A 13,286-nucleotide genomic window follows, 5' to 3' on the forward strand; every position below is an offset into this window, starting at 1 on the left:
TTCATCCTCCAGTTTTTTTGTGGTTCTCTTTTCACAGCCCTTGCTTTATTTTATTTTATGGATTTCTAAATATGATTGGAGGATCTTAAGTTTGTTGGAATAAACTTATCATGTCAAATTTTGATAATCTAAGATACTCCTAATTAAAATTGATGAATTATTAGAATTAATTTTAGTTAGCTTTTCTTTATAAAATATGGATTTATAAGTATTTGGCTTAAATACCTTTTTAGTTCTCATTTTCATAGTATTTGTTACGAATGGTCCTCATCTTCTCAGAATGTTTAAAATGGTCCTTATTTTTACAGAATGTTTAGAATGGTCCTCGTTTTCGCAATTCGTGTTTTATTTAGTCATTTTTTGTAAGACCGTTTAAATCATTAACGGAGCATTGTACATGTGGCACGATTTGTATTAGGGTGTATTACGTGTACTGTACAAATGGCTTAATTAGATATTTGGGGATAAATAAGTGAGCTAGGGTTTTGGTAGGGAATGTTTGAGCAGTTGGTGAGTTTTGACAATCTTGTTCCTCCATTCTCAATTGGTATTGCTGCAATCTTCTTCTTGCAATCCCATTATATAGGTATGTGACTGTCTCAATCCTTCCTTTATCTCTGGTTGTAATCGTTGGAGGCAATCGTGTTGTATCACTTCGTGCACTATTGTCCTACACACGTCAATACCTTCAAGATCACCAATAAACAATTCCAAGCTGATCATTAGCATCAACTCACATCCGTATTTTCCTTTTTAAAAAACACCCATCCAAACCTATGATATGATGTTTCCTTTTTAAAAAACACCCATCCAAACCTATGATGTAAACCTATGATGGGTCTACAGAAGACAAAAGAATCTTTACATGCTTTTACCATTGCTTTACGAGCTGTTGATGAAATGACAAGTATTAGCTGCTTCCTCTGCAAATTTGAACTCAAAAAAGACGAAGATAAAGAAATTTTCCTAATTGCAAAATTTCTCCTAAATTGAAAAATTAACGTTAATTAGCCACCTGTACAGTACACACCCTAATACAAACCACTTGTACAATGTTCCGTTAACGATTTAAACGACGTTACAAAAAATAACCAAATAAAACACGAATTGCGAAAATGAGGACTTATAAACATTCGGTCAAAATGAGGACCATTTTAAACATTATGTGAAAATGAGAAACATCCGCAACAAATACTACGAAAATAAGGACAAAAAAGGTATTTAAACCTAAATATTTTTTTAATATCAATATAATAACAATTAAATACATTAAAAATCTAATACAAACGTTGATGGTAAAGAAAAACAATATAACCCAACGTGGATGATGAGTCGAGTATATATAACTTTCGAATTGGGCCGGGCTCATGATGGACCCAACCAAACAGAAGAAAAGGAAGTAGCGGGAGATTTCTTTTCCCGCGCGAAGGAAATGGAACCCTGGGTAGCCCTTGGCGTCGATGACGCCGATCTCTCCGCCTTCCTCCGCCCTTGCAACGCCCAATCCAGCTCCTCTTCCCTCATTCCTGGCCCTGCCGGCGCCGTTCAAGCCGTCATGAGCAACCGCTGTCGCGACGACCCACTTCCCACTCAGGAATTCATAAGGCGCGTCGGCCTCGAAAGTCACCGCGATTTCAGCACCAATCCCTGGCTCTGCGCCATCCAATTTGTTCGCTCGCAGGGTATGGTGGAGGCTAATGACGTCGCACACGGCACGCCGTTGAACTCAATCAAGACTACTGGAAGAGTGCCTCTGGTCGTAGCTGTTATCAAATCCTGCACTCCCAACGGTCTCGGTGACATGAAGATTACGCTCAAGGTACTCGCTCTACTTTTACTCTCTGCAACTATAGATGTATGTAAATGCTTCATCTGCGTTTCATGAGAAGATTCATATGAATTTCCCGTTTCAGGATCCTACGACCACTCTTAGCGCCAGTCTCCATCGCAAAGTCTTGGCGCATCCGGAATTTGCGAAGGACATTGCTGTTGGTTCTGTCTTGGTTCTGCACGAGGTCTTTCTCCTTGCTACTGTTTTCTCTTGTGTCTGTTTCACATTTTCCTTGCTTCCATTTAATTCTACTATACTTTACAGGTTGCTGTGTTTTGTCATACCCGTACCTGTTATCTGAATGTAACATTGCGCAATGTTCTCCAGGTATGCCATAGGGTCGTCTCTGTTTTTCATTTCAGGTTACTCCCATTTTGTTTATGAATTCGATTCCACGTTATAGACGAGTTAGGTCACTTTATTTATAGTGTAGTTTTCATCCATTGTCAACATAAAATTGTTTTGGCTAGTAATTAGTAAGAAAACATAATATTGTGGTTTTTAAGTTGGTTAATGTAGGAACCACAAATTTTAACATATATGTCAGTCTATGATTAGATGCCACTGGTGAATACACTATCTTATGTTTAAATTATGTGCATTGTCAACATATGCTTATTGTTGAAAAGTGTTCGCTTGTGTGCCCATAGCTTGTTAATATGTTACACAGGTCTTCTCCAAGGACTGTGGACCTCCATCACAACAGTTGGTACATCCTGTACGCCCAGTGATACGCACTACACCTAGTGTGGGTATGTGCACGTCTATGAATCAAGTTCTTTAATCAAGTATTTATTGAACACATTTTTTGTGCGTAATTGATATTACCGAGCTATTGGAAATTCATACATGGCTCTCTTTGCTACAGAAAGGCCTGAAAGGTTGTTAGCATCTGGAAGTTCATCATCTCCGCCCCTGAAAAGAAATGAAGAAATCATGTCTGCTCTCAGATTTGAGTCAAGTTCTAGACAAGTAGCAGATATTGAGTGGCAGAGGGCTGAAGCTTTGGCTTCAACGCCCTCTCACAGCGAAACTGTTTGGGGAAGAGAGAACTTGGCGTTGAGTGTGGATAATGCTGGACATGTGGAAGGAAACTGTGTTGGTGAGCTTGATAGTGAGATGGAAGATCAACCCAATCCTCCTAGATTGGATGAAGAAGCCGACAGTTTAGCGCATATTGCTCAAGGCAATAGTTCTACATCGAAATCAGTTCATACATCTCGTGCTGAAAAAACTGAGATGAAAAATCACTTGGAAAGTCAGAGCCAGATGGAAAGTCAAAGAAGTTCAGTCCCCCATTGGACAGACGAACAGCTGGATGAGCTTTTGGCGTTTGATTGAGGTAACAATTTCTGTTTGTCAAATCAAAAGTATCCTAGAGGATGATGGTATATCCCTAGTTCCCAGCCATCTTAATGATACAATATTTTGCATTTTAAAGATGCACGCTTTTGGTAAATATGTGCAAGAATACAATTAGGAATTTTACAGGTTTTTCCATTTTGTTTTTCTTTTGCAAATTTGATCGTTCTTTATTTTATTTTATTTTTCTTTCATAAAGAATAGTTACGTGTTTATTATTTTGATCATACTTAACGTTAATATTTAATAGTTTTTAATTTACAAATAGTTTAACATTTTTTTATCAAACACTTGGGTAAATATGTTACTTCATTGCCACAATCATGTTAAACATTTTTCCGTCCTAATATTTAATTGTTTTCCGCATATTTACGACAAAATAATGCCTTTGAATTTAAGCAATTCAAGTCCCTGTCAAATTCGAATAGAAAATTATAATTGTTCGTTTATTTAAAAAAACACATAATTAATCAGGAAGAAAAAGACAAGAAACATTCTCAATAGCTCTCTATTAGCTTTTCTATTCTCTTTACAGACAGCTTTTCTATCCCCTTCAGAGACTACTTTGTATTTAGCATTTTTTTAAAATTTTGAAAAACATATCCAAGTTACTATTAGATATTACAGTTAAAAAATAGTAGAGAATATATTTAAATTTCATGTCAACTTTGACAAATAAATAAGTAACCAGAAAAACAGTATGCAGAGTAGGAAGGAGCAACAGTATATCCATTTTCATGGATATCAAAACTCAATGAATGTACCTTTTACCTTTAATAGCTGAACAAAAATATGATATCTGATAATTAAACAAATATCGAAGTGCAAGAAAGCATGAACCATAATAGAGGAGGTTATTCTTTCAACTATAATTGTCATAATTTAACTTAGGAGAGACATCCTTGCAGCCAGACCTTTTGTTCTTTTAGCCCACTGGGGGCCGCTCAAAAAGTTCGATTCGGTGGTAAATAATAAAGGACCAGTGATGCAGTACGATCCATGTCTAAGAAAAATGCACATTGTAGTCATAAGCATGTGTTCACTTTAAGTCATAAGCACTAACAAATGGGGAACTTCCTCTGGGCACCCAGACGATAAAACTTTGAAAGTACAATACACCCCAACTCACTCTGAAATAATACTTCTATTTTTGGAGAGCTTGTAGAAAAGATGAATCCATGCATGACTTTGACAAAATGGAAATGTGTGGCTTACCACACTAGTGCTTACTAGCTTCTCTTTCAAAATAATAATGCACAACATTCCTTTTCAATTTTTGTCATGAAATATAAAGATGCAAAAAAATGTCTCAGAATTGTAAAATCATGAGAATTCAAGATTTGCATAAAACTCAAACATCAATAAGCAAAAAGAAAAACGTCTAAAAAAGTTTATATAAAAAATATATAATTATAATTTTTTACATTACTTTTTAATTATGGAATCAAACACTTATAGGTAAATATGCTAGTTTACTGGTTTCTAGCTAGCTTTTTAGTTAACTACTAAACACCACTCAGAAGAGCATATAGCTTATCCATTTTAAATAACTTTCATCCTAAGATTTAATTGTTTTACGCGTATTTACAACAGAAGCCTCTGAATTTTAGCAATTCAAATCCCTGTCAAATTGGGAAAGGTGATATTTCTTAGTAAAAAACACAGAATCAACTATGAAGAAAAAGACTAAGGACAGAAAACACAATCCTTTTCTCTTTACAGACAGCTTTTCCACCCTCTTTAAAAATACATTTAAATTACCTTCTCAATTTAGAGGCAAAATGGATTTTCTAGAACCATTTCTCCCCTGCTCCAAGTGGGAGCAACAACCTATCAGTTTTCATTGACATCAAAACTTCACGAATGTAACTTTTACCGTTAATAGAAACGTGAAAATATGCAATAGCTGAACAAAATGATGATATCCAATAGCTTCAGTAATAGTATACAACTGCAGCCAATTAACACAACATAATAAGGATGAAACCATCCAATACTAAAATCCTAATGAAAGAAAATTTCTTCTATAATTGAGAGTTTAACTAATGAATAGCAGCATTCTAGCAAGCAGACCTTCCTTCTTTTAGCCAACAAGGGGCTCAAGTCATAAGCACTTGGAATATCGAATGAAAGAGTTCAAATGCGCAAAATAATAAAGGACCTGCGATGTACGATCCATCTTTAAGAAAAATGCACAGCTGTAGTCATAATAAGCTGTGAAAGTACAATAGAAAAACAGTTAAATAACGAGCTATAGTCATACGAACCACCTCACTTGACTGATTACAATCCGAATATATTTACCTCCAGCAAAATTGGGACTCATTCTGGTAATAACACGTAACTTTTGTCAAAGAACCTGAAGAAGGGATGGGTACCATACATGCTTTCCATGTCTAAAAATTGATATGCCTCAAAAGCACAAAAGAATCATTATCATTTTGCAGAAATCACATGCGAATTACTCTTCTATTATTGTAACTAGAAACTCGTTAATCGTCTCAGCGCTTATAGGTCACCAGCACCACCAACAATGAATATCTTTTGAAGCCCCTTATCCCATGCCAAAATTATGTACCTACTGGAATAGCTTCCTCAACCTATCAGCAGCTGCAGCTGCCCTTTTGTTGGTCGGCTCAAGTACAAGAGCATACTTAAAATCTGCAAAGCAGAAGCCATCATTAGCCAACGCAGGAAAGTTTTCGTATCTTACCCAAAATGAGAACAATCCCAATAAAACAAGATGAACCCTGTCAATATGTCCTAATTTGAAAGTGCAACTCCAAATTTCATCACAAATTATTTCAAACTACATAAAATGTGTGTGAAGTTCGCACAGTCCAATCTTCAAAATACAATATCTGACCTTCCATTTCAAATTAAAAAAAAAAAAATACTAAAATCAAAATGATAGCACCCAAATCAGAAATCAAGGAAATACGGGCCACTGGGACAAATTTAACTCCTAATACATGCAGTGTCCCACTTCAAATAAAAGTGTCCAAAAAACCCTCTAATCAAATAAGAGTGTGTTTTCTATTCTGAAAACTAGGAAACTATAGACCCCATGCTTGATGTAATACTTCTATTTTGAAGAACTTTAGAAAAGATGAATTCATGCATGCGTTTAACAAAATGGAAATGTGTGGCTTGCCACACTAGTGGTTAATAGCTTCTTTTTAAAATAATACTGCATATTTGACATTCCTTCTCAATTTTTCTAATGAAATAATAAGATGCAAAAAAAGAAAATGTCTGAAAGAATGAAAAGATCGTACCATCAATTGCTTCCTTGTAGTAGCCTAGCATCTCTCTAGCTGTACCTCTACGAAAATAGGCCTTCACATTCTGGGTAAAACAGATAATAAACAAATGTTACTATAAAATGTTCGACGATGTTTAAGCATGATAGAGCGAGTTTGATAGAATATCGTGTAGTCTACAGATTAAACAGTAATATGAAATATCATTTTTCCTGCTTTATCCCATTAAAGACACTGTCATATTTCTATGTTTTCTCTTTAATTTAAACTAAACCTCGAAGCTAAACTGATGCAAAGTTGTTATACAACTCAAATGTCTTATTAATTATATAACAACTTTATTTTAGTATAGGAAAGAATAGTAGAATATCGTGTAGTCTACAGATTAAACAGTAATATGAAATATCTTTTTTCCTGCTTGATCCCATTAAAGACACTGTCATCTTTCTCTGTTTTCTCTTTATATTAAACTAAACCTGGAAGCTAAATTGATGCAAAGTTGTTATACAACTCAAATGTCTTGTTAATTATATAACAGCCTTAATTTTCAAACCCATGCATATTTGGAATGAAGACAAGCTTTTGCATGACTATGATGACAAATGCACATTGTTTTTTGAAGAAAGTCACCTTTTTGTCCAGACTAATTGCCTTGGTACAATCGGCCTCAGCTTGAAGATAACTGGATAAACAGAGGAAACAAATCAAGATTTTGCCAGACACTTTCGACAAATAGCCAGAAGAAAACACTACCTTCCAAGTTCTAGATACGCTTGAGCCCTGTTACTATAGTACGTTGCATTGTCACTACAGAGTTTGATAGCTTCTGTGTAAAATCCAATGGCTTTCTGCCACTGCCTATCTTTATATGCTTGATTTCCCTGACATTTGTGGCAAACAATAGAAAACAGAGGGTTCAGGTGAAAAATAAATGAAATACTCAGAATCAAACAGCCAAAAATACCATATTTGATCTAATAAAGAATAAAAAAAAAATCTCTTAAATGGACCAACGTAAAAAATTAGACTATGCAAAGTTGGAGTTTACTAAAATACATCAACTTTATAACTAAACTGATGGACACTCAATACTTGAAGGATTACTTACATAGGTTTATTACTTTAGGGGCTACTTGAGAGAGAGGTAATACTTGAGGGACTAATTTGGGGGTTCGTTCGTTCATTTAACAAAAACAGAGAACTTGAAAACATAATGACATGGGCATAAATATACAAGTTATATGGTGGCTGCAGCTTCACAAGGCAATAACAGTTTCGCAAAGGTTATCAATACAGAGTTCACCTCCATCAGAATAATAGATAGTTAAACCTAAAACAAAGGACAATATAGGGGACTGCCAAGGCAAAATTATAACATCCCAAAGCAAGTTCAAATCAACATTTGACAATGATGAACAAATGAAAGTTAACATAATTCTAGCTTATGGTACTTCCATGAAACACAACATGATGTTAACCCATATACAAGAACTGTCCTACAAACTAATATTAAAATTTATAAGCTACTTGCAATGTTAGTGTACCCATACAGCAGATCAGACGAGGACAAAGTTTGCCAATTAGCTATAACTGTGATGAACATACACCAAATGAAACTTGTAAAAAATCCATCCATAAATATGCATGAATATTAGATTGAAGTACACATATCAACCACAAAAAGGAAAAACCGAACTTGATACAAAAATCCAACATATTTTCTGATAAGTTTAGATACAATAACCAAAAATATGTGGCTCACAACACTCAGTTTTCAAAATCAGTGATGTTCTAGAAGTAAAACAATGCAAGTTGAATTGTATGATTACAGTCAAAATAAGGATTGAGTTTATAATTTATTTAATGTTATACCTTCTCTTTAGCGAACTCAGCAGACTGCTCCTTACTGACAACATTTTCGGATGGTTTGCTTTTGGAAGCAATATCAGCCAGTTCTTGGAGAGTGGTATACACGGTCTGTAGTGTGTCAAGTAAAAATCGATCACCACCATGCCTGGCTATCAAGGACACTGAAATAGGATACTTGTCATAAAATCCCAATGGTACTGAAACCTGAAAGGATAAATCAAGAAAACACAAATGAAAAATGCATAACCACCATCATCACCAAAGTTTTTTTACTCACTAGGTTCTCGTAAAAGTATAATTCTACACCAATAAAAAAAAAACCTACGTGTAATGTTTTATTTAGGAAAGAATTTGCTGCCAAAAAAAAAATTAGTCTACATATACATACATACATACATGTGTGTAACCGATCATGTTTCATCAAGGAGAAAATTTTACCTGGCAACAACCTGAGATGCTTGCAATACTCAATAGACTAAATGCTCGGCTCTGATAATCCTCTGATAAGATCTCCTTCCCACCTAATTTTGGAGGTGGATCAGCTACAGTGGGGATAACCAAAATTCCTTCATCCTTGAAAGTGTTAAAAATTATGCACTCAGCACAACAATGTCTTGTTTATAAGAAACAAAGGATATAGTCTTCATACATAGAGAACAGAAAACTTCATAGAAGAACATCTACAGCAACTTGACTTGACTTTATTTTTAGTAAGAAAAAAATTATCAAAAACCTATCGGTAAACAATCTAGTCATTCAGACACTGTTTAAGATTGAATACTTCAGAACATGTAAGTCAAATTTAATTGAGAAGGCACAAAGAATGACACACAATAAGGGCTTGAGGAAACTAGTGTGCAGAATGGTGTCAAATTATTACCTTCAAAAGCAAATTTATAGCTGAACGCATCTCGCTTCTAACAGATTTGGAGTTTTCAATCTCTACATCGGATACCTCAAATTTGTCATGCAATTGCGCTGAAACAGAAGGACTTTGGTCAGGTTTTACTGTGTTCAGCCACTCATCATGTGTACGTTTGAATTCATGCCTGCACAAATATACAGAAAACAGTCACTATATGATTGAAGACTTCCGCAGACAGTCATAATAACACAACAAATGCTAATTCCACACCCACAATGATGAATAATAATTGAAAATAGAAGGTATGACATGGCTACCTTGTGGTTAGCCCAAATATTAGTAATAGAGTATGTGATACGATCTCAAAGAAAAGTTGTCCAAATGACAGATTGAAAAGCATGCAATTATTTCCAAACCAGTGTTAACAACAGTTCGCAAATTATGATAGTATCTCCATATCATAAAGAATCCAACTAACCTTTGTAGGAATTGCATAATGTTAGCAAGTAACTTCAATGAAGAAGCTTTCACTTCACCGTTTGTTTTCTGACCAGAGCAACCCTTCAAGCTTGGAACTCTAGAACTTATATAGTCCCCAAGATTTATGTGCTTCAATACTTGCCCTGAAGACAGTTGACGATGAACAAAAATTATTGGAGTGCGATTTCATGAATAAAGTTGTACAAACAAAGACGCACAGAGTGACAATTGAGGTAAGAGCTTTTAATAATGATTGAAATAAAAGGTGGGACCATATTAAAGGGAAAAAATGACGTACTTCCGAAAAGCTTCTCAGTAGCTTTGACCACCACTTGAGAACTCCTGTCAAGAGGAACATTTATATGCTGAAAACAATCATCAGCGATAACTATTTGCCTAGGACTGCGTTGAACTACAAATGGTGCTTGTAAGAGTATATGGCCAACACGACGCAATATAGAGGGATCCTTTGCAAACCAACCTGAAAATGGCATTTCAGAGTTAAAAAATTGTAAAGTGCAGTAGATGGCATATTAATAGCCTCCATATACAAAAAATGAAGTAGCAGCAACTATACAAAAAGTGTCTCGATGTAAAACCATTATAAGAGTACATTAGTTCTTCCTCTTCCTGGTGTATTTTTGAATTGCCTTAATTTGTATTTAAATTTCAAAAGATCTTATCTTACTGAGAAATATTTAAGAAACAAAAAGGCCCAAAATAATAAACAAAGGCAACCAAGCAATTTATCCTTATATCACATAAAAATAATAATCATTCAATATAAATCAATTAAGCTCACATGAACCCATAAGCTCATAAATCAAATCTACATTAAAAAATTGAATTGTCCATACCAACAGTGTCCAGACTTGTTGAAATAGGTATGATTCCCAAATGTGAAACAGCACCATGTGAAGGTCGAAATCCTAGAATGCCACAAAATCCAGCAGGTACTCTCACCCCACCAGTAGTATCAATACCTGTTGTAGATGATGGTGCATAAGTATAGAAACATGTTCCATTACATCGTATAAATGTGTGACCCTCAGAAATATCACCAGGGAGACAATTAAGCAGGTAAATTCTTCAAATATTTAGTTATTGTTACGAACATAATAAATAATACAAGAGAAAGATGGTATGTATTGATCACAATATAACTGGAAGAATTCACCTAACTAAACGTTTGGATAAACAATACCATAACCACTTGTGGTAGAAGAAATTACGATAAAACTTCAACCATACGCTAGCTAAAATCAGTAAGAGTAAAATTTAGCATTGATCTAAAATCGGTAAGATAAAAGATTATGTCATTTTTTTTTCTCACATCACAGGTGCTCATCGAAAAGTTTATCCAAACAGGACTCAACTTCTTAACCGTTACTTGATTTCCACACTGGACTTTCCATAGCCAGTGAAAGAATACATGCAAATGGATAACAACCAAAAAAAAAAAAGGTGTACAATTGATTAACCTTTTAACTGTCATCAGTGAGTATCAATGAAGTCGCGATTTGCACGTCAAAAATGGATAATAGGCAATAAATAAGCTATGAAGAAACTCACCCAATGCAAAGTCAACGAAATTGGCAGCAACAGCCACAGCAGCACCACTAGAGGCTCCACCCGGTACTCGTGCAGGCGCGGCAGGATTAGTCGGTGTTCCATAATGCTTATTTTCGCCACCGATACTGAAAATTAAAAAAAAAAACTCAAACAACTCACGAAATAGCAAAACAAAACTTAAACCCCTACATGCAAAAACCGAGCACATCCTTTACACCACTCTCTCACAGAAACGGGAATAGTTATGTCGAGATGTAAGTTTTTGGAAAGAACTGAAAAAGAAAAAAGAAAACGAACGAACCCTAGAGCAAAGTCATCAACAACGGTAGTTGCAACGCAGGTGGCGCCTCCTTCTACGAGAGCAGAAACCGCGGGAGAAGTGGAAGAAGCGGGCTCGTGAGACCTAGCCCACTCAGGATGGCCAAACGTGGAGACACGTCCTTCGATGTCAAATCTGAAAAGAAAAAATCAGAAGAATATGAGAAATGTTAAATAGTAAGAAATAGAGGAAGAGAAAGAGAAAGAAGAGCAACGATTAGGTTAGGTTTACAAGTCGGAGAGTGCGAAAGTTAGGGCGGTGAGGGGATGAGGAGCTTTGGGAGGAGCGGGCTGCGGCGGAGGAAGGAGCTGAAGCTTCTCGAGGAAAGCGCCGAAATCCTCTCTCACAGACTTCTTGAACTTTCTTGTGATGAGAACTATTCCCGCTAAACCCAGCCCCAACAGAACCCATAGGTTGGTCGATTGAGTCGTCATCGATTGAATCGTTTGATACGATACTCTGTTTCAACTCCACATCCGCAGCACAGCACTGCGTGTGTATGGCTTTACGGAGAAGACGCACGGAGAAGATAGGATTCTCTCTCTCCACTCTCGCCGCCTCGACTTCCCTCTGTCTATCTCTCTCCCTTGTTAAAATAATTTCATTATATAACAACCACAACATCGTTTCCTATGGGTTCTTCTATACTATAATAATTTTAATTAAATAACATAAACTAATTAAAATATCTAGATTGAATAATTAAACATATTATTGATTATTTCTACGTAAATTATTTTAACTATGCATTTAAATAACGGGAAAAACTAATTTTCTAATAATGGTTAACATATATGTTATCAATTAACTAAATGTTAATTATAATTACTGTACTCACAATTAATTTCATTTCAGAGTAACCTATTATATTAGGTTTTCAACTTGAGATTAATTGATTTTTAAAAAAATTACAGGTTGTACTATTTGCATAATCAATATGCTCTTACTTGACATAAATATATCAAATTATTCAGATAGAAAGATAGACAAAAATGAGAGAAAAATTGTTAAGAATAAATCATAATTTATAAATTTCAAATTCATAAAACTAATCTCCTTTTTTACAACGAAATTACAAATTTTAATTATTACCTCACATGTACTACCAAAAATAAAGATTTTATTTTCGTAGGTCAAATTTTTGGATAATGATATTTCTGATAAATTTGTTACCAATTTTTAATATATATTATATTATTATAAAAAATTGAAGAACAATTAAAACAGTAAATTAAAAATAGATAAAAAAATACTTCAAAATATCACTATCCAATTTTTAAATATATGTTATTGTAAGTATGTGTTTTCCATAGAAAATAAAAACTTGTTAGTAGGGGGAAATATTAAAGAATAATCTCTTTAACTTATTACAGTAGTTTTTTAAATTTAAAATAAATAGTTTTTAAAGGAACCTCATTCAATAATCAAAGAGGGTAAACAAAAAGTTACTTATTCTGAATAAAAAAAATTAAATGACCAAATAGAACAATATAAATCTACTTGTTTTATTTAATAAGTGTTTTTTTTAAATTAAAAACAAGGAGACTCGTTGATATTTAATTAATTGTTGGTCTGATTAACATGTTGATTATAAATTTAGTTAGTATTATTCTCTAATTAAATTTAAAATTTCACCCTATAAGTTTATAATTTGTTAAATACATTGTATAAATTTGAAAATAATAATTATAATTTAATTGGAGAACTCACATACTTTATACTCAC

The 13,286-nt window shown here is 34.4% G+C and overlaps 2 protein-coding genes across 4 annotated transcripts; one reads left to right on the forward strand and one right to left on the reverse strand.

Annotated features, from left to right (window-relative positions):
• The first annotated feature begins 124 nt into the window (after positions 1–124).
• Positions 125–3,341, forward strand: LOC114177300 (uncharacterized). Its single transcript, XM_028062580.2, has 5 exons — positions 125–1,819; positions 1,914–2,015; positions 2,096–2,158; positions 2,502–2,583; positions 2,700–3,341. The coding sequence occupies exons 1-5, from the start codon at positions 1,325–1,327 to the stop codon at positions 3,170–3,172; spliced, it is 1,215 nt and encodes a 404-aa protein (XP_027918381.1). The 5' UTR covers positions 125–1,324; the 3' UTR covers positions 3,173–3,341.
• Positions 3,342–5,100: 1,759 nt separating this feature from the next.
• TOC64-III (translocon at the outer membrane of chloroplasts 64-III) lies at positions 5,101–12,154 on the reverse strand. Of its 3 annotated transcripts, none has more exons than XR_003603256.2 (14): positions 11,793–12,154; positions 11,544–11,696; positions 11,243–11,367; positions 10,528–10,653; positions 9,969–10,151; positions 9,669–9,813; positions 9,206–9,374; positions 8,764–8,898; positions 8,329–8,529; positions 7,210–7,337; positions 7,087–7,138; positions 6,472–6,541; positions 5,498–5,854; positions 5,101–5,354 (listed from the first exon to the last, which is right to left on the reverse strand). XR_003603256.2 is itself a non-coding variant. In XM_028063700.2 (13 exons), exons 1-13 carry the CDS (start codon positions 11,993–11,995, stop codon positions 5,772–5,774), a joined length of 1,773 nt encoding a protein of 590 aa, XP_027919501.1. In that variant the 5' UTR covers positions 11,996–12,154; the 3' UTR covers positions 5,101–5,771. The 3 variants fall into 3 exon arrangements, 1 of the variants encoding a protein (XP_027919501.1); XR_003603255.2 differs by having other exon boundaries at positions 5,101–5,407; XM_028063700.2 differs by having other exon boundaries at positions 5,101–5,854.
• Positions 12,155–13,286: the final 1,132 nt, after the last annotated feature.

This window comes from Vigna unguiculata, chromosome 3 (genome assembly GCF_037176805.1).
Source record: "Vigna unguiculata cultivar grain cowpea cultivar isolate G323 ecotype 2 chromosome 3, ASM3717680v1, whole genome shotgun sequence".
NCBI lineage: Eukaryota > Viridiplantae > Streptophyta > Magnoliopsida > Fabales > Fabaceae > Vigna > Vigna unguiculata.

Excerpts from the sequence above, each read along its gene's own strand:
- LOC114177300 (XM_028062580.2), top strand. The coding sequence starts at position 1,325 with ATGATGAGTCGAGTATATATAACTTTCGAATTGGGCCGGGCTCATGAT. Across the intron at positions 2,016-2,095 it reads CTGTCTTGGTTCTGCACGAG|GTTGCTGTGTTTTGTCATAC; the intron begins GTCTTTCTCCTT and ends TATACTTTACAG. Across the intron at positions 2,159-2,501 it reads CATTGCGCAATGTTCTCCAG|GTCTTCTCCAAGGACTGTGG; the intron begins GTATGCCATAGG and ends TATGTTACACAG.
- TOC64-III (XM_028063700.2), bottom strand. The coding sequence starts at position 11,995 with ATGACGACTCAATCGACCAACCTATGGGTTCTGTTGGGGCTGGGTTTA. Across the intron at positions 8,530-8,763 it reads GCATCTCAGGTTGTTGCCAG|GTTTCAGTACCATTGGGATT; the intron begins GTAAAATTTTCT and ends TTATCCTTTCAG. Across the intron at positions 6,542-7,086 it reads CAATTAGTCTGGACAAAAAG|AATGTGAAGGCCTATTTTCG; the intron begins GTGACTTTCTTC and ends TGTTTTACCCAG.